This window comes from Typha angustifolia, chromosome 2 (assembly GCF_048772165.1).
Source record: "Typha angustifolia cultivar Huaian chromosome 2, ASM4877216v1, whole genome shotgun sequence".
NCBI classification, from domain to species: domain Eukaryota; kingdom Viridiplantae; phylum Streptophyta; class Magnoliopsida; order Poales; family Typhaceae; genus Typha; species Typha angustifolia.
Genome location: NC_133240.1, coordinates 8018102 through 8039041, shown reverse-complemented (window position 1 = coordinate 8039041; position 20940 = coordinate 8018102). Strand labels below are relative to the sequence as shown.

The window sequence follows — 20940 nt, the reverse complement described above, 5'->3', positions numbered from 1 at the left end:
AATGCCAAGTGGACCCTCCTTAGGTTAAAAAGCTGACATTGGGACTGTGTGCTAAAGGTATAACATATTGTTAGTATGTAGCTTAAATATGTATAAATGTTTGTATGTGTGTGTGTGTGTGTGTGTGAGAGAGAGAGAGAGAGAGAGAGAGAGAGAGAGAGAGAGAGAGAGAGAGGGAGGCATAAGAGTACAGTGGCAGTGAACAATTGTAAAGGATGCAGAGGTGAGTATATGAATGCTGTAATACTCGTGCAGTGAGAGACAAGTGTACTACGAGTTTTGTCTCATGCATAATAACAGCTTCTACTTTTGAAACTTTGAAGGGGAGGACCAGAGAGCTGTTCATTAAATGACAGCTTTGAAACAAAGAGAGCAAGGAGAATATATGTGAGAAGAAAAGGAAGATAGCAAAGTCCAGTCTAAGTTTTACTACTATTTAATAGAAAGGATAACAACGACTACACTTAGTCAAACATCAAGAACTAATAGTAACAACAGCAACAACTAGCACGATCATACCTCTCTCTCTCTCTCTCTCTCTACTAACTTCTTCTTGTTCGATCTCATTGTAGATTTCCACTTCCGAATGATCGACTCGAAGTCCCAGACTTCATCTCCGAATCCAGCGAGCTCATGTCGAGTCCATGGTGTTGTTCTCTTTGAGATATTCCACCACCTCCACCCATGCCTCTCACCATACTACCAACTCCAAGGAAGTCTCTAGTTAATCTATCTCCTATGGATAAACTTTGGTGTAATTTGCCATCATCCATGCCTCCTAATCCTTGGTTGAATCCTCCAAATGGCGCAACTCCTCCTCCAGCATTGCCACCAAACATGTTGCTATTCCCATTTGCTAGGGAATTCATGAGGTCTTCAAAGTTGTTCTCGCTCTCCACTTGAGTTCTTGAGCCCTCTCCAGCTCCACCAAAGCTATTAGTTCTGAATCCAGTGGGCTTTGCAGTGCTACTACTAGAGTAAGTGCTCCCGAATCCTCTCAACAAGGAGCTCCCGCCGCCGCTCCCGCCACTTGTCGCACCCATCTGCGCAGCCTTCTGGAGCAGTGCGGTGGCCGACATTTGCGGCACCGATGTGTTGTATAGAGAATTCATGCCGCCCCCGATGTGATCACTCATGAGATTGCCCGAGAAGAGCGTCGTTGGCGACTCAGTGTTACTTCCATTGCCGCTGTTGAATTGATCAGGGATCAGCAGATGAGCGTTCTGATGGCTCCCGGGATTAGGGTGGTTGTTATTGTTGTTGTTGCTATTGCTGTTGTTGTTGTTGTTGTTGTTCATGGTGCTTGTGCTGCTGCTGTTTGAGAAGAAGCTGAGGTTGAAGAGATTGGCGGCAGCGGCGGTGGCGGACGTCGATGATGAATTAGGGTTTGGTTGCAGCTCAGGGAGCTGCATCAATCCATGGAAAGGTTTGCTTTGAAGAAGTGACTGCTGAGACTGAGGATCATCATAGAAAGACGAGGAGTGCGTCGGCTGCTGCCCGCGGAAGACAGAAGGGTTGGCGGAGGACATAAGCTGATCGAATTGCGATCCGCCGCCAGTGCCGCCGAGACGGAGGAGCTCGGTGGAAGGGTGTGTTTGATCTTGTAAAGAAGACATCTGCTGATTCACATGAGAAAGTCCTAAGCTCATGTTACCAGCTGGCCCATACAAGTGGCTTCCAATAGTGCTCATCCCAGTTGGAATTCTTGCACTCTCTTGTGCTAGGGCATCACAGAAGGCTCTGTGAGTTATGAAGCTATCTCTCCTGCATCCATTTGTTAAGATAAAGAGAAGAATTTTAATTAATGAATGCAAAATATATATAAATTAAATGGAGTTGGTAGATGTCAAGATAAGCCCATTTCTAGGACTGGCAATGCAGTTAATGCACAGGGGAGAATTTTTTTTCCTAGAAGCATGAAAGCAAGCGGCCCATCAATATCCCATCAGGTATAAGAGCAACATTCCTTCATTAAACTCCAAAACCCCATAAATTCTCCATCCTTTCCGAAGCGAGGAATGTACCCAAATCTAGTTAACTATCCCCCCCCTTCCCTTTAACCAAATGCCAACAACTCCCGTAAACCCCTCATTCCCATAAACGTTACCAAATGTAAAATCCAAATATGGACATCGATCCATGGCCCCCCACTGCTCCTCTCCCCTCCCCTCCGCCTAACCTTTGGCTACATGTCATCACGTGAATAGGAGAGAGAATGAGTTAGAGAGAGAGAGAGAGAGAGAGAGAGAGAGAGAGGCGTTGGTTCCAAGGAGAAAGATGAGTGCCTTTTTTGAAACCTCTATGACCATGGCAGTTCAGTTCGCATATGAGCCATTCACGTGTGAGCAGTCCCTCACTCACTGCGATCGAGCTGCCAAGATATTTTTCCTTTTTTTTGCAGAACAAACCCTAACCCTAACCCTGACCCGAACCCGAACCCGAACCCTAAACCTAACCCTAACCTTAGCGCAGCCCAAGGAGGCGGCCATGTCACATGCGAGTGAGTGCCCAACCCAGCACCGCCACCACCGCCACCACAATGATCATGCATGCCCGGAAACCCACACACATGATGATGACCCAATCATGCATGTATGACGATGATGATGATGATGATGATGATGATGATGATGCACGCACGGACGGACGCATGCATGCAATGGGATTTTTGCATTTTAGTACCTGGAGAAGAGGGTACCACAGTCACAGCGGTACTCCCTCGTGCCGCAGGTCTTGGAGTGCGCCTTCCAATCCGATTGAACCGCGTAGCGCTTGGAGCACTTGTCGCACTTCCATTTCTTCTCGCCGTGCTTCCGGCAGTAGTGCTTCTTGATCCCGGTGAGGTCTCCGAGCGCCCGGGACGGCTCGTGGTGGACGCACGTCGGCTCCGGGCACAAGTAGACCCGGCGGCGGACCTCCTTCGGGTTCTTCTGCTTCAGCTTCCACGGCAGGTTGTGGCCGCGCCGGTGGAGCTGCAGGTTTTGCTCGCGCTGGAACCCCTTGTTGCACACCTCGCAGATGAACCGGTTCGTCGCCATGAGCGTCTTCGGCGAGAGTGCTATCACCTCCGCATCCGGATCTGCGATTCCGATCATAAACTAATTTTAATAATTCTCTAAAAATTAGGGCCTTTCTTTTTTCAAAGATCTAGTTGGGTGTTTGGATACTTGCTTGGAGTTCCGGGGAGGTTTCGTTTCTTCTTCGGTGGAGCAGCGGATGAGCTCGGCGCGGAGGATGCGGATTGCGGCGGCTGCAGCGGCGGAGGTTGTTGCTGGGGGTGATTAACCTCCTCCCTGATTCCAAAGAAGGGTGTAGCCATTGACTTGATGACCTAATTAGTAGCAAAAGAACAACCCAACTGTTGTTGTTTTTTGGTCTGTGGTAAGGATCACTGACTGAGTCCAAATCAGAGCCAGAAAAAAATTCTCACTATCCAACATGAACCCATGACCTCTATCGATCCCCTTTATTTGTTCTATCTATCTATCTCTATGTATCTGTCTATCTATCTATCTATCTATCTATCTTCTCTAAAATCTAAAAGACAACAAAAGCACCAAAGAGGGGGGGAAGAGAGAAGGGAAGGAAGACCCCAAATCTTAGTGCACGGATGTGGATCTGAATGCCCACAAGATAGACAAAGCCCTAACAAAAGAACAAAGGGAGCTGGCAAGCCAAACAAACACTTGCACTCAAAAACAAGCAGAAGGAGATGAGTTAGAGAGAGAGAGAGAGAGAGAGAGAGAGAAGAGAACAAACCAAACCAAAGAAGTGGAGAGGGGGAAGCCAAAAAAGAACACACAAAGATTAACAAAAGAACAAACACAAACCAATCCAAAGCACCACTAGCTTCTCCTCCTCCTCCTCCTCCTCCTCCTCCTCCTTCTTCTTCTCCTTCTTCTTCTTCTTCTTCTCCTTCTTTTTCTTTCTTCTTCCTTCTTCTCCTCTTCTTCCTTCTTTCTTCTTCCTTGATGTGAGATGGGGTTGTCTCTCTTTCCTAATATTCCTCAAAGTTTTCGCACCACAAATAAAAGGGAGTTTGAGAGGAATTTTGTATAAGTTATATAAGGGGAGGGGGGGATAAGGAGGGTGGTGGTGGTGGTGTTGGAGTCACACGCAGGCAAGTGTGTCGCTATGTGGCGATAGAGGGCCCCACCGAGCTTAGCCCTTACCATCTCCCCCACCTCCTTTCCTGTTTCGTGTCTCCCTCCTCTGACTTGAGGACAAAATCCAGCCCCTCATCATCTCCCCTCTCTCTCCCCTCTCTCTCTCTCTCCCCTCTCTTTTAAACTTAACTTGAGTAACTAATAAAATTAGGGGGGATAGCTACTGAAGATACATGAGCACATTCCACCTCTTCCTAATGTTCATACTATTTTTCTGGCCTCCTTGAATGGAAATAATTAAATCGGATGACATCAAGATAAGTAATTCTTTATCTCCAATTTGAGGAAAAGCATTGGTACTACAAAATGAATAGGATAGATTCGATATATTCCTCTTTTGCAATAAGCGTGTGCTAGTTAGAGAGTTTATTATGCACGAATTAATCACAATATTAGTGCTATGACTCGGCAGAGACGGTAAAATTTATACCGGAGTTCATTCTTTTTAATGATAGAAGTACCTTTTAGTAAAATTGAGCCAATTTTACTAATTATCCAATATATATATATAACTAATTTCTTTATTTAATCTATAATTAGGCTATGAACTCAATCTATCATAATAGAAATATAGATTCGCTTTGGTCTTGAAAAGACAACGAAGGTGATCAATAAATTTGTGACGGAAATAGTCAAATTGAAAATTTTAGTTGGAGTACTCGGTTAAAAAAGAAAAGAAAAGGAGTAAATCAATCGGTAGACCACCCGCATGAAACGATTTAAAAATGGGGAAGCAAACTCACACGCTGGATCAGTCTACGCCACGTGCCAGCCGCACGTGCCCTCGACTGTGTGCATGGTTTCCACTGGAAGTCAATTCCAGCATTTACGTTACGAGTTACGACTCCATGAAGCCACCTCACAATCCACACCATAACAAACCCCATGTCACTTGTAAATCACTCTGAGTGAAAATAAAAAGACCTATTCCCAGATAGTGAAATTTATGACGTTCTAATTAAATCACAACTGAGTTGGAGTTTGGAGTTTAGCTCGGACTAACCAGTTTCAATTCAAGCCTAGCATAAGTTGGTATGATTGAGTCTTATCGAGTCGAGCTTGATCGAATATACTTGTTTCGGATAAGAGCCAATCTCGATGCGGCTCTTATCGAAACAGACGTTATTATTTCGCCTACTCTATTCCTATGTTTCTTATTTATAGGAGAATTAAGTATACACCTAACGTTTGTTTTCTTCCATATTTACATGCAAGAGGAAATTTATTTCTCAAGTAACATAATGTGCCTCTTGTTCCAGTTCAATAAGTACCAATGATTCATTCTAAGTAATAATGCTCCATTATTGGGCCCCATTCATTTTGTTAGTTGGCTGCTCTTTGAGGCAAACATTTTATAACTCCTTCCTCTCGTACTCTCAAGATTCAATAATGTACTATTATTATTTTTATTATTTTTATTATTTTTATTATTTTTATTATTAAAAAAAAAAGAATGAACTGTTACAATGTGTTGACCTCGGTCAACCGTGACTATGACTTCATTGTAGAATTCTAATACCAAGTTGTTTAGCGCCATTCATTCATCATACTCAGATATTTGCATATAAAACCCTTTTTTTTTTTTAACAAAATTATGTTTTACATCTTATATTTTTACTATTGTAGATTGAGCCATATGATTTAATAAATATATACAGAAAATAATTAAAAATATATTTCGTAATTCTTTTAGTATAGTTAAATTAATTCAGATGTCTGGTTAAGTTTAAGCAACCGATCTGATAGAAGAGTATTTTCTGTATATATTTACTAAATTATAAAACTCGATTTATAAATAGTAAATATATAGGATGTAAATTATAATTTTGTTATGCATATTTTCCTTAATAATAAAGACAAAAAATTGTACATTGTTATTAATAAATATCTTATAATTTAATGTTTTTGGTAGATCTTAGGATCAAAATAATTTTAATATGGAGACGTGTGAAGGTTAGGTGGATGTGGACGTCAAGGCTTATAATCAAAAGGTAGGAAAAATCTTTTTAGGCGTTGATTTGTGATGACCTAACTAATCTTGCTTGGCGTTGCGTTGCGTTGTAGAGTGGGGTCTACCGTCTATCTATCATCTATATACGCCATACGAGCCACCAAAACCTTGGGCTATTTCCTTATCCAATTTTAATAGTTACTACTGATACTATGAAGTACTCTTTTTAGTTTTCTTCTATCTCATTATATCTATTGTTCCATGGACCACCCTCCTCTCCTCTCCTCTCCTCTCCTCTACTAGGTCCTCTACTAGGGCAGCCGGCGCAACAGCAAAGTCATCAAAGCGGCCGCCGAAATCTAAGAAAAATTTAGATCTATGAGTTTATCTAGGGAAGGCCCGTCGGTTAATGATTCTAATTATTCATATTAAAAAACTAGGATGAGAGCTTTTTAATTGTCAATTATGGATTCGGAGTAGACTCAAGGAGCTCCTCTAATTTAAAATTTTAGGAATTTTACATATAACACCTTGCTTTTTAATAAAATTATAATTTACATCTTACATTTTTACTATTTACAAATCAAGTCCTATAATTTAGTGTATATGTAGAGAAAACATATTGGGTTAGATTTAAATTAATACGTATAAATAACTAAAATACCCTTAGTATAACTTATTTAAGAGTATTTTCATGGCTTATTAGTCTAGTTAATTAACCCAAATATTTTGTTAAGTTTAACTAACAGATTTAACACCAAAATGTTTCCTACACATATTCACCAAATTATAGGACTCAATTATAAATAGTAAAAATATAGAATGTAAACCATAATTTTATTAAAAGATAAGATGTTATATACAATTTTTTCCACATATAGATAACTCATTTTCATATATATAATAATTGTTACACATTTGGTGTTACTTTTGGAAGAATCCTATTTAGAATTTTTGCTCATTGAGCCGACATTGCACCTAGGAGAACCTTGCCATGTAGTTATGTCCATTGGTGACGTGCTTTATTGTGTAAATGAGATCATATTAAATGTTACACAAAAGAGAGTTTGGCATTTTAGTATGTACAGAAATGAAGCCAGACAGAAAAATTACAAAAAGAAATATATTAGTTTGATCATCCCTTAAGGGCCCAAAGGGAATACATTAACATCCTCAAATTATTATTATTATTTTTTAATTCCTTATGTCGACATTATGGAGATGTAGCTAGCTATATTCATCCTGTTAAACCATTGTTATCAAGTGTTTGCATAAGCTTCATCTTTACATCTCAACATCAAAAATCTTATAGTATGAAATATTCTTCTGTTCTCTAGAGAAAATGACATGTCCCACCTTATTTTTATATGTTTATATCTTTTATTTTAACATTTTTGCTTTTTGTTTTTAAATTTGAGATAGCTCAAAAGGTGTAGATGATCTTACAGGTTTAAACAATAGATGGTTAGTTAGAATTCAAATTTAAGACCTCTTCTTCGAAAATATGTTATGCCAGCAATTTCGAATTTTAAGTGCCTAAAGTTTCCAATGATCTAAATTGTATCGTGATTATATTAGATGTGACAGGCACTATATGATTTTAAGAGAGACACTCACTTATAATCTATGTTGGACTGCTGCAGCGATGAAATGTTCTCTGCTAAATAGATAAGCTCACACATAGAAAATCTTATTTACATCTCATTTTAGAAAGAAAACCTTCTACAACTTAAAACAATTAGAGAAGTGCTGTACTTATCCTTTTTTATTCAACCATTAAGATTAACTTTTAACGGGCAAAGGCAGATTGCTACTCAAATGGCAAAGACAAGAAAACCCAACAAGGCATTTGTCCTCTAAAACCAAGTAAATTCTCAATGTCAATGATGATGCCATGGCATCCAAAGGATGGTGACAGAGCACCTTTTTTTTTTCCTCCCCCCCCTCCCCCTCCCCCTCCCCCTCCCCCTCCCCCTCCCCCGCTCTCCTCACATGCTCCTCCCCAACCCCAACTCCAAGTAAAGCTTTTGGACCAGGGGGAGGGGGTTTGGAAAATGATGCCACACCTTTTCCTTGCCTTTGCATCCCTGTCTGTGTCTATGATGCACCCATCCATGATGTTCTACTGATCACTGAGCTCAGGAGCTGCAGTACAAAGGTAAAGAAAACAAAGTACGGCATGGATAGATCTTATGCTGCTTCTCCCATTCAATGATGCTCTCTTGATTGTTCTCATCCCACTCTTCTTATCACATATGCCATGGAATTATTATTGCTACTTATTTATCCAATCATTTCGCCTCCAACTATAGCTCATAACACATTTTTAAGTCTCCGCTGAATCGAGACGGTTGAAATTTTAAACTTAAAAATTATTACTGTTTCGCATACTATTTTCTTAGATCGGGTAGTCATTTCTTAAGTCCCCACTTCAAAATCGAACTCTGATTCTCTGTCGCCCGTCACCCTCATAGTAGGCTCCCGTAGGACAGAAATAGCGGTGTGACCCGTCGAGTTATCGTACGCTAAGGAATCATTCGATACGATTTCTTTCAAACTTACGCATCTATCCAATGTGGTGACTCATGAAAAGTAGTTAGAGGTGGCAGATTTAGATTAAAAGGGGAGTAATTAAGTTTAATCAAAATTAATGTAAAGATGGAAAATTCTTGACTGTGATATCATCTCAGATTAGACTTGTGAACACATTTATTGTAAACTTCCACTCGAAAGTCTTAGGCGAGACGACCGTTACTATTTCCTCGTGAGAGAGAGAGAGAGAGAGGGATAGGAGTGATCGAATATATATATATACTCCCAAAGATTTGTCAGAGGGGGGATATGAGAATTTTGCCTAATGAGGTATCATCAAAAGGTAGAAGACAACTCCATTTGAGCACCTCACTCAAGTGTGTATTTGAATAAGAATATTTCCCGAATTTAGTCACATATGTGAATAATATTCTCGTACTCTGCCTAAGTTTGCCGTTACCATTAATGGAGAGAACTCTTTTGGGCCCGATTTGGGCCGAATAGTTAGCCCAGTGGCCATAGTAATTTCGGATCTACCTTAAGCCGCTCCGGCCCATACGTGATCTCGTGGCTTTTTTTTAATTCGGCCATTTTGGATGGATTTTTTTTTAAATTTTTATTTGAAAACAGGGTCCGAATTAAAAAATAGTTCAAAAATTGGGCAAAACGTAATAAACATATAACGTGGGGTGAAATGCAAATATTTTATTTTTCTTAGAAAATTTATGAGAACATCCTATAATTTTCTTTTATTATCATTCACGTACTGTCATAAAATTATTTAACAAAAGAATAATTTTTTTTTTCTAATTAGCACCCGTGTAAGATGATGATATTGTAACTATATTCTTCAAGGAAATACGGATTGAATTGATATATATTAGAGGGTGAATACTAATAAATGGCAAATGTAGGGGTGTTGTTTGATAAATCTCCCTTTACTCTTTTTACGTCCCGTCAGTCACATTTTCCGGAATTAGAGATAAACCGATGCCATTCTCTTCCACACTCCACCAATACCCCTAAAACCCCCCCTCTCCATTCTCCTCTCTCGCCATGGCGCTTGCCGTTCGAAGCGGCTCGCTGTCGAGCTCTCACGCTTCCTTCAGCTCGTTCCCTTCCCCTGCGAGGCTCCAGGGCGGTCGGCGTTTCTTGGCTTTCCGTGGCGGGAAGCGTCGTATTCTTGTTCGCGCCTCGTCGTGGTCTTCGGATGAGAACGGCCACGCGGTCTCTCGCCGTGACTCGGATCCCGTGGAGGTGATCGGGATCGGGAGCCGGAAGGACGCCGTCATCGATTTCTGCTTGAGTTCGCATTCCGTCTCTGCTTCTCGCCTCAGATTCTGGTAACAAGGACCGAATGCTATTTCTCTATGTTTTCTCAACTCAAATCTGGGATGGAAATTTCTAATTCAAAAACCGGATAGGGGAGGCCGCGATTATAATTATTAGATTGCCGGTATCGCATTGTGAGGTTTATAGATGAGATCAATTGCCTTTTAAATTTTATATTATTTTTTTTTTTATCTAAGAACTGCTTATATCATTGAAATGGTACGGTTCGATTCGACAACTGTTTACAAAATTTTAGACAACATTTATCCTTGTCAGAAATTGCAATTTCCATTTGATACTGTTCATTTTGCTCGCTCTACGGTGTGGAGATTCTCTGTTTTTCTTTTAATTTCGTTAGCTTGCTCCTTTCTTTTCTTATCACGAACTTTGCAGGACTATACATATGGTAGATTCTTCCAAAGTGCAATTACTCCAAAGGTGCAACGGAACAGGTTCTAACTCATCCTTAGTTGCACTATTTCTAGTTTTTGATTTTTTTTTTTTTTAAGATGATCTTTTATTGGGAAAGGTTATTATGGAGACCCTTATATCATATAGAACTATATATCACTGAAAAGTGAAAAGGATTATATTTCCATATGTTGCAATATTGATATAAGCTATTTTCTCTTGGAGAGCATATAATTTGAATGACATATCAAAATTGCACCAAAATTTGTCTTAAAGTCTTGAGCAGCACAGTTTTGTGATTGGTACAATTTTTGAATAAGAATTTCTTAGAAATTTTAATTTCACGAGTAATCTTTAGTTTGAAAACCTTGTCTACTCCTAAACACAAGAAAACAGATGCATGACAAATGCATATTTTGTAAGTTATAATTATAGATGCCTTGGTCCTAGTCAATTACCCAACGTCCAAATAGATTCATGTTGTTTCCTATAATAGATGGAATCTATTCTTTACTCAACGCTCTTACGGTTATCTAAAATCATTTCATGCTTTCACTGTTTACCTAGAACTGGTCTTTTTGACCTTGTCCAAGGAACCTTCCTGCTGCAACGCACACCATTTAATTTCCTATAAAAAGACAATATATTCTTTAATGAACATTCTTATGGTTATCTGAAATGATTTCTTGCTTTCACTCTTTATCTAGAAGACTAGAACTAGTCTTTTGAATCCTCATCATGGTTTTTGTTCAAGTAACTTCCTGCTGCAATATGCTCCATTTATTTTTCATATCAGAGGATGATGTCCTTCCTGTATTTTTTAATTTTCTTCATAAAAAGTTGGAAAACTAAAATGACTCCTTTTCTGTCTTGACATTCTTTATTTTCAGATGTGGTTCTCAGAGATGTGGAATTTCCCTTGACTCTTCATCCATGTCCTCCAGCACTTATTCTTGTTTGTACACACCTCATCTTCTCTAACTTGTTAACTTCTTTTATGCTTTCATAGTGTTCAGTTATTTGAAGTTAGTGCTTGTGGTTGTCGGACACTGATAAGGACATTTAGGTCAAAAAAAAAATGTTTGGTCTTCTATCATTTGCAAATATAATTTATGCATCTCTTATGACTTGCATAGTGAGAAGCCCAATATTAGATGAAGAGAATCTGCATGCTATCACATCCAATGAATCAATGCTTCTTTGGCAAAAATTCCACGCAGTGGCCTATTATGAGTTATGCATGATTTTAAGAAAGTTTTTTCAGTTTTTGCATTGGGGGTGGGGTGAAGGGACAATTATATAGGTAACTAGCATAAACATTTAAAGTTCGGGAACATCCACCAGGTGACAAGACTAGAAGTGCTTCAACTGGTTCAGAAAAGAAGTTCATCTTGAAGGTTGGAAATTTGTTTAGGACCTCAAGGTGCTAATGGCAAAGATTTTTGGTACAGAGTTTATAGGCTATCGAAACTTTTAACAAAAATCATGCTAGTGTTCACTATTAATTATTGCCGAACATAAACTTCACTGCCAGTATGGCAGGCTCCCAGAATGTAGGATCATATAAGGGCATGTTGTATACAGCCTTAGCCCTGTCGTTGGAGAGGCCTTTTCCATGCTTGAAGCTATAACTATGAAGCATTACCATGATGCTTACAATACCCTACTTGTGCTGAAGAGAATATTTCCATGTTCTCGACTTTCTCATTGCTTCATGATTCATCCAGTGCAGAATGAAATTGGTTACATTATTTACGGGTACTAAAATTGCAAATCTTATCTATTAGATGAATTTATTGTTATAGGTGGCAAGCGCTGGACATGGCTTAGATCATATTACAGCTTTGGAGCTTCTTAGAGCTGTTAAATCGGCAGGTGGATTGGCTGTTTCTATTTTTTTGAAGCCCTTCAGTTTTGAGGGACAAAGACGGCAACAAGAGGTAGCACTGTTTAATTGTAGATCTACTGTACCATCTTTTGAGATTTTCTGTCTGCTTAGCAATGAGAAAGATCAAAGAATTAAGTTAGCTTCTCCAAATGCGGGTTAAAAATTAGAGACAGAGGCAAAGACTTAAATTTTTTTTATAAAATGCAAATTTTATACAATACAATCCAGTATACACAGTAAGGAAGAATTGCAAGCATAATATATTGTGGGACACATATTACACTCAAGATGAATTAAGTTGGTCCAAGAGATGGTTGGAGCATACGATTTATGTTTCTTATATCTTTACCAAGATCTTTTGACTTGAAATATGCTTTTTGGGCTTTTGTGCCATATGTGCCTTGAGAATAGTAATCTTATAGAATTCATTAATTCATTAGCTATGGAGAATGTTGAAACAAGAACTTTGTTTTGTTTCTGAGAAGTATTTATCTTTATTATTATGCTTTACAACTTCTTATGATGCCTAGAAAATTCATACCTTGTGCAGTTAGATCAGATTAATATAGAGAACAATAGCAGTTGAGAAACTGAGTGTCATATTGATAAATATGTTGGTAGAAATTTAATTTAACAACTTGTCGCACTCATGTAACATTGGAAACATCATCTTGCAGTAAGAATTATTATGCTTCTGGTCTATCTTAGTTAATTGGTTCTTTGCAAAATTATTACATTGGCTTCTGGCTTTCTATGTAGGCAGATGATTTACTTAACAAACTTCATCAGTGCTCACACTTGCGCATCGGTAATTCTTCTTCTTAGATTATTGATAATACTAGTGTTTTTTGGATAGCAACAGGCTATGGAATGAATTAGTTTTTTTATTATATATGAAATGATATGAATCAATGAAAATCCCTATATGTTTTTAAGTGAAAGCTCATAGGTTTATGTCTGAATTACCTTTTTTTATTTAGATAAAAGCACATCAATCTAATTGAACTTTGTGTGAAAGTGAAACAACGCAAGCACTTACTGGAACTTGTCAAGCTCATAATTTTTAATTTGTGACAAGTTTGGTAGTCCACCTAATATTTGAAGAATTAAAGTCATGCATGTCTAATTTACTTCCTCGTAGATTGGGTTGCAGCATGTCACAAATATGTCTTCGAGATACTTAAAATTACTTTTGGATAGAAACTAGCCCACTTTTGGTAGCAGATGGATGATTGTACTCAAGATAGAGGGGGACAAAGAGCATGTGGTTCATATTATTGTTTTTGTTGGAGGATCTGTGGATGACAGTTTATGATTCCTGTTGGCTAATAGTAGATCTACCTTCTGGTTTACATAGTATTAGGTTTCCTTCAAAATATCTTTGAATATACCTCATAGCTTTAAGAACTTACATTTGTTACTGTAGAAACAGCACTTATTTGACCATGTTACTGTGACCACCATAAAGTTTACTTTCTGCCTTACAGTGGTTGAAGCAGATTCTTTACTTGAAACGGAAGTTGGCACACTTGCTGAAGCTTTAGAAAGTTCAAACAATGCTGTTTTGTTGTCTATTAGGACAATCTCTATCATGATGTCTGTAAGTTTACATCCCTGTCACTGTGGTCATAATTTCAAATCTTGCAATATCTTATCCTAATATCACATATTGGTGAACTTGCAGAGGTCACATCTCATTTTTCGAAATTCAACAGATGGGGAAATCGAGGAAGTCAAACCGAATGTAGTGATTGAGGTAAAAATTTGTCCTTGTCAATTACTTGCAGAACTGTTGGTTCCAGCCTTGTAGAAGAATGTAGCTTCTTTTTTTACCTTTTGATTTACCCCACTCCCAATTGTTGAAATTAAGACTTTACTTACAGCTTCTAGAAAGATATGGAGAAGCTAAAGTTGGATTTGGTGCTGGCTATAACGTCAAATCAGCAATTATGCAGGCTGTCTTTCATTGTCCGTTTCTTCGTGGTGGTATAAAGGTTGAAACTATTTTTCTCATATCAATGAAGCATTCTATAAGATATTTTATCTTGGACATTTTAAGTTTCCTTAAACATTGCTGTCGCTTTCAGTACATTGATTTAATGATTAATTGTGATAGCTTCTGTATACTTGTGATCACTTTTAGTCCTTGCTCATATCTAAATACTATTTTAGGTGCTAGACAACAGGTTCCTTCCATATGCACTAGAATAAGCTAACAACCTGGCTACATTATAGGTGGTTTGTTCTTATGCCACTGTAACTTCTGATGTACACATTGAGAGCCACATTTGATCTTATTGTGTATCTAAAAGGTTGCATAATATGCTTGTAACTCGTCTCCAATTCTTGCTTAGTGAATAGAGTGGCTGTGATGCTGAAAATCAGCCATTTGCATGTCTTCACAAATACTATCTTACCTGCAGTGCTTTAGCAATGCTGTTATTTTAAGTTTCATATATCACTTTTGTCTAGTTATGTTATAGGATATTGTGTTCCTTTCTCGAGGAGATATACTGTGATGTTTGTCCTCTCATAGTTCTGTGTCAGTCACCTTATACATTTTTCCATGCATATACTTGACTTTGACTATTCTGAGGACTTGCGGTGTACAGGAGTTGAATAGTGTGGTTATCCTCACTCTGACAAGTGCTTGTATTTTGGACGAAAGTGATCTGTTCTCAATTATATATACCTTTCGCCAAATTACAGAATTCACCAAGGATATTATATTCTCCCAAGTTTGTGAACCTGATCTGGAGCCGAATCTAATAGCAATAACGCTTCTGATTGTGGGGTAAGTATTTGAAATTTTGTACTGAAGTTTGATATTTTGGCTATAATTATCACAATTTAGTTCAAAATAACTCTCTCACTAGTTCATTGCAGCTTTGATGAACCTTTCTTTTTCCATCTATTAACATGTGTGTGTCATAGAAAAATACAGAATAGCCACCTCCAATTTTGCTGACATGGACAATCATTAGATGCCATAGTCTCTCAGAAGCAGTTATTATCTCATTTTTTAAATTATTACACTAATAAACATGTCGATTGCAAACTTATGCTTTATACTGAGAGGTGGGAAAGAATTATGAGTTGGTTAGGGCCAATCGTGCTCCACTTTATTGCTTCTATTGCTGGTGGGGCAGAAATAATATTTTCAAACCATAAAAAATTTGCAGTTAAACTAATGCGTGGCTGTTGCTGAAGTGCCTGCTACCTGACAAAGTGATCATGATAAACTGATCATAATTGTCCTATATTCTTCTTTAGAGGTTGAGATTTATGATAAAATTGTTATGCCTAGCAGGTTGTTTCTGTTAAAAATTTCATTTTATTCTGTGGCATGAATTAGGTGTGTTGTCATGCAGCAGTTAACTTTTTATTTCTTATTCTAAATAATTAAGATGTTGTGTTTTGCACGCCCATTATTTCATGAGATATCTAAAAACTGAATACTGCAAGGACAGATTTCTCTGTGTTAATATAATGAGTTAAGGAAACAAATTTTCACATCACTAGGTTCTGCTTCAGACCCTCAAATACCCTAGAGCAAGTTCAAGAATAATGTTAGTCTCTCTTAACAAAAGAAGAAAGATAATAGGAATGGCTTTGTAATGAGTTAAGGAAACAAATATTAACATCACTAAGTTCTGCTTCAGGCCTTCAAATACTCTAGAACAAGTTCAAGAATAACAAAAGAAGAAAAATAGAAGGAACATGCAAAGCCATTTTGATGAATCGGAAATTTTCACTGGTTATTATGGTCTCACTTTCAGTCTTTCTAGAAACTTGAAATCTATTTTTAATTTCGTTAAGGTTTTGTATTTTATTCTTTTATGTGGATAAATTTCTCATTTCTCTTGTGACGTGCTGATGCGAATTCTGCAACCATCAGCTGCGACCGAAATGTTGTTCCCCAAAAGAAGGGCTTCTTTTCGAGTTTAGCTCTGCGTTTTCCCTTTCTTTGCTCTGTTTTGGGAAGAGATTTTCCAGTGCCAAATGACAGTAGGCCAGTTCATTCTCCTTGTGAGTCAGCTGAGGGTGTCTTAAGCTCAATAGACAAAGGAAGCTCAACAAACTCGTCGAGTTTGGAGTCTATTAACAGTTACATTGATGACCTTGGTGCATTTCCTGAAGAAAATGGACCTCAAAGATACAACAAGTATGGTGATATTTTCTTTTTCCTGTCCCCTTCATTTGTTGTACTAAAGAATGGTATAACATGATGTCAGACAGGATCTTGTGATAATTTCTTTTTATTGTAGGGAATCAATGTCCGAAAAAAAAACAAGTGGAATCGAATCTGAAGAAGCCAATTCTGAATCTTTCTCAGAAACCAATAAGCCAACAAAAGGAGGTTGACCAACTGGCAATTTGATTTTGAAATTTATGTTCTCTTGTAAGTTTAACTCTGATTTTGTATAGCATTCACTATCTGGAACCATCAGGTTTTCAGTGGGAACCCAATTTGTTGAACATCGGTCCTGGATTCCACATTGCACAGCTATGGGCCAAAGAACGTGCTACCCTAAATGGAAGCAACAAAATTGATGAACTTGAGATATTCACTCTTCCTGTTGGTGTAAAATCTTCTGTACTACGGGATGATCAATATCCAAATTCAGAACCCACACAGTTTGAGAACCACAGCGGTGAATCCTTTGGCACCAAAAATGCCACTTATGCGGAATCATTCACTGAGGCAGGTTTAGAGAGAGTGCTAGGAATTTATAATTTTGCATTGACACTTCTGAAGAGGAAACATGTGGACGAGTCTAAAAAACGAGGTGTACTTTCATCCCGTGCAGCATCAATGCTGGTATGTATTTTCTGCCTTGTCTCTGTTGTCAATATAGTTGGGAAATTTTTGTAAGGACGACAGCCTCTTTAATGTGTTAATGTTGCTAATTGATACTTGTAAGAATCTCCAATATTTTTTATTTTTTACCATGAACTTCAGTTTTGTCAAAGTGCATGGTGATATCTTGTCTGCCTCATGTTTATTGTCATGAAAATAATAAAATTGACAATCTCTTTTGTTATTGCTCAATGTTTATAGCACTCTGAGAAAAATTGAACAAGAGAACAAATTCGTTGAGAAAACTTCCAGTTACACTCTGGCTACTCTCTGCACTTGTTTGTCTCCTGTATTTTTTGTGGACTAATACTACCCATGTATTTAAAATTCCTTTACATATCCACTTGGAGAAAATGGAATTTGATGGTTTTGGGGTTGGTGAGTTGATTAAATGAGTTTAATATACACATGCTACTTGCAATTCCACGTGCATATGTTCTGTGCAAAAGAGATAGACGTCTATTGAAGTTACTGAAGTAGTGCAGAAACACAGTTTTGGCAACTAGTTTCCCCAAAAATTCATGTAAGAACATAGATGTCCTGGCTTTCCTATATGGCAGAAAAGAATGAAAGTAATCTTGAAGCTAACTTAGAGCAAGGGTAGTCTTGGTGAGACATCTTGATGTGGAAGAGGGATGTCGGAATTGTTGGAATTGCAAGGATTCACCAATGTGCCACTTTTGTTCTAGGTTTTACCAAAAGTATCCAACAGTAATAGGCAAATCAGGTGGGTTCTAATGTCATCCACATCATTTACTTTTTTCTCATCTCTAGTTTGACTCTATCAGCAGGCTGTCTCATTGCTTGACAAGGTCTCTGACAGAATGGATTTCACTAAATTAGGTTTCTTTTCTATAGCCCACCTATTAACTAGTTTCAATCTACAGGAATATTCTACGTTCCTGTCCCTCAATGAGATTGCTTGAGGTCAGGAGTTGTCAAATAGTATAAGAAAAGGGCGTTTTGAGTACATTGCCTTTAAAGCATTATTATGTGGAAATCAGAACAGAAGTTGATAAATAACCACAAGTGCATAAGTATCGGATGCTCTAAGCAGCTGGTAGTAGAAGGGGAGATGCCTCAAGATTGTTGAAAACCTTCTCCAGTTCTCCCAAAGATGTCAGAGATAAAATCTCACTTCTTCCACCTAGGGTAGGCCTTTTCTGGATATTGGGCACATTAAATGGATTCAGAAGTGTTAAATCTTAAGAACAAAGATTTAATGTTAAGTTTGTATTTAGCCCTCTATATATTCATTCATATCTTTGATGAGTAGCCTATGTTGCATACAAACAATGCTGTGTCGTCACTATTAAAATGCTGTGTCGTCACTATTAAAAATAAAACATTTTCATTAATCTTTATCCCTTTTAATTAGTAGTTTACTATTTTTTGAAATAAAACCCCACAAGTGATTACGTCAATGCAGGAAGCAGAAAGAGAATTAGAAAAAAGTTGGACTCCTCTAATGGAAATTCAGTATAGGGGAGGGACTTATAGAGGGCGATGCCAAGGAGGTCTTCCTGAAGGAAAGGTACCACATTATACAATCTGGAGCTTTTTGCAAGGCAATATTTTGCTTTCCAGCTTTCATTTTGTTGACAATAATCCTTCATCTCTTGAATTAGTTGGATCTACAGGCTTTTTGACATATCCAGTCATCCTTTTGGTTCAGGGTCGTCTGACCTTCATGGATGGAAGTTTTTATGATGGCTTGTGGCATTGTGGCAAGAGATCTGGTCTTGGTATGTTATGTTACAGCAATGGAGATGTATTCCATGGAGCCTGGAGGGATGATCTTATGCATGGCAAGGTGTGAAATATTGGTATTTACATGGCTTACATCTTGCATTTCATTTGGCTTAAGTACTTCAAAGAATGGCAGTGCTCAAATTTACACAGGATTCTCCCATGTTTACTTTTCTATAAAGTGATTTTACAATCCCTTAATACATAACATTTTGCAGTTCAATATCTTGATTTGATGAACTCACAAAACTCTTACTGATGGCTGACTAGATGATTTGCGTGACAATAAGTTTTTCTTCTAGCTGAAGTTTCTATAGACTTATTTCCATTTTCCACTTAATTCTTCCATTGTTTGTTCTGATGCCTAAGATCTAACAGCAGTGTTCTTGCTTCTCCAGCTTTCTAATCCTATTCTGTAAATCATTGGACAAAATCACTATCATTGTCCACTGTATTTGTAACCATTTGAAATGACTTGCTCTCTGGCCTTGTTTTTTGCTGGTTAGATTCAGAAGATTGTATGAAAAACTGCATCCCATGTGATTTTTTCTTAAACCATATTCCTTCTTGCTTTTGTTATTATTGATGTGGTTGTGAAGGGTTCTGTTTCAAGATTGTCCTAGCATTCTCGTGAACATTTCAGTATAACTATTGGTTATGTTGTGTAGGGCTGGTTCTATTTTCGTGACGGTGATCGATGGTTTGCAAATTTTTGGAAGGGGAAGGCTAATGGAGAGGGAAGATTTTATTCAAACAATGGTAGTATCTTTTTTGGCCATTTCAAAAATGGTTGGCGTCATGGAGGAAGCCTATTGATAGATGCTAATGGATCAAGGTGACCATACAAGCTTGTCATAGCCCATTCTGTTATCTATGATGGCCATCTATAGAATGACATGAAAGTGCATGGATATTTGCCTTTCATTAATTAGTAAATGCCATTACTTATGACTGTGGTATAACTAATTGTTTTTCTATTAGGATATGATATTTATAGATAGATAATGTATTGCCAGGGCAACTACAAGTTTAACAATTAACAATTATGCCCATATTTTATCCCTGTTGGCTTCATCCCCACAGATCTCTATATAGGGGCATTTTCATCGTTCTGGAAAAGTTGTTGATTGTTCTGTACACAGTGCTTTTCTTTTCTGCTATGTGAATATCACTACCATTTTCTTATAGATGGAGACTAAGATGTAGAATTCTCCCTGTGTGATTTTACTATATCACATGTATATTTTCCCTTGTTGTAGTTGTAATAGGTCGATGCAGCAAATTTTCACCCATAAATTTTGGGCATTTCAAAATCCTAAAGATATGCTGTTATGCTGATATCATTCTTGTATTACACTATTTCATGGCTTTATATTAATACAATCGTGTGCCTCTGTAGGTGGACCGAGATTTGGGATGAAGGTGTGCTTATCAATCGAACTCTATTGGACAAAGAAGTCTCTGGCTGATTACCAGATATAGCTGAAGCAAATCTATTCAGTTGTTGTCTGCTGACTAGGTGAATCTTCCATCGTCTATTGCATAAAACTGATTTATCTGGCATAAGCTCCTTCTGTGAATCTAACATGCTCCGGAGGTGCTCTTGTATTGATAAAAAAAAGGGCTTCAGATTCATACACAAGCTGAGTTGCTGAAGTCAAGTGGATTAGGTGAAATTGTTGATACTAATCCTGCAGAAATTTCTGTCAACAAGATCGAGCACTTTTGCATTGTAATAGCCGTTAACTTATTGGTATGTTTTGTGGCTATGTGCATTCGGTAACAATGCCAAATGTTCAGTTTGTATATAGAAGTTATCTTCTTGTTATATCCATGTACTCGGACAATTGAGGGTTGACTTTATTTGTTGTTAGATTAGAAACACGACAGTGTATCTAATAATCAAGCAACATTCGACGAGAACAAGATTTGTTATAGATTCTTCCCACCAAAAATCTCCACCCGTTCGCCTTTTTCTTTATGTAATTATAGATTTGTATCATCAATTCGTCTCTCTGGATTATGTTATGTAATATTGTGATTTGAGTTG

The 20940-nt window shown here is 37.8% G+C and overlaps 2 protein-coding genes across 6 annotated transcripts; one reads left to right on the top strand and one right to left on the bottom strand.

Annotated features, from left to right (window-relative positions):
- Positions 1-405: 405 nt before the first annotated feature.
- On the bottom strand, positions 406-4023 carry LOC140776372 (protein indeterminate-domain 4, chloroplastic-like). The gene is made up of 3 exons (XM_073120055.1): positions 3172-4023; positions 2683-3079; positions 406-1764 (listed from the first exon to the last, which is right to left on the bottom strand). Exons 1-3 carry the CDS (start codon positions 3317-3319, stop codon positions 564-566), a joined length of 1746 nt encoding a protein of 581 aa, XP_072976156.1. The 5' UTR covers positions 3320-4023; the 3' UTR covers positions 406-563.
- A 5605-nt stretch (positions 4024-9628) lies between these two features.
- On the top strand, positions 9629-20836 carry LOC140776349 (protein ACCUMULATION AND REPLICATION OF CHLOROPLASTS 3, chloroplastic). Of its 5 annotated transcripts, XM_073120018.1 has the most exons (16): positions 9629-9992; positions 10375-10433; positions 11283-11347; positions 12198-12332; positions 13040-13088; positions 13768-13880; positions 13965-14036; positions 14164-14274; positions 14893-15074; positions 16179-16445; positions 16549-16640; positions 16732-17102; positions 18571-18675; positions 18817-18954; positions 19559-19725; positions 20290-20836. In XM_073120018.1, the coding sequence occupies exons 1-16, from the start codon at positions 9706-9708 to the stop codon at positions 20357-20359; spliced, it is 2283 nt and encodes a 760-aa protein (XP_072976119.1). In that variant the 5' UTR covers positions 9629-9705; the 3' UTR covers positions 20360-20836. The 5 variants fall into 5 exon arrangements, 3 of the variants coding, with proteins under 3 accessions (XP_072976119.1, XP_072976128.1, XP_072976144.1); XR_012106873.1 differs by lacking the exon at positions 20290-20836 and having other exon boundaries at positions 18571-18709; positions 19559-19698; XR_012106874.1 differs by lacking the exon at positions 20290-20836 and having other exon boundaries at positions 18571-18709; positions 18817-18967; positions 19559-19698.
- The last annotated feature ends 104 nt before the right edge of the window (positions 20837-20940 follow it).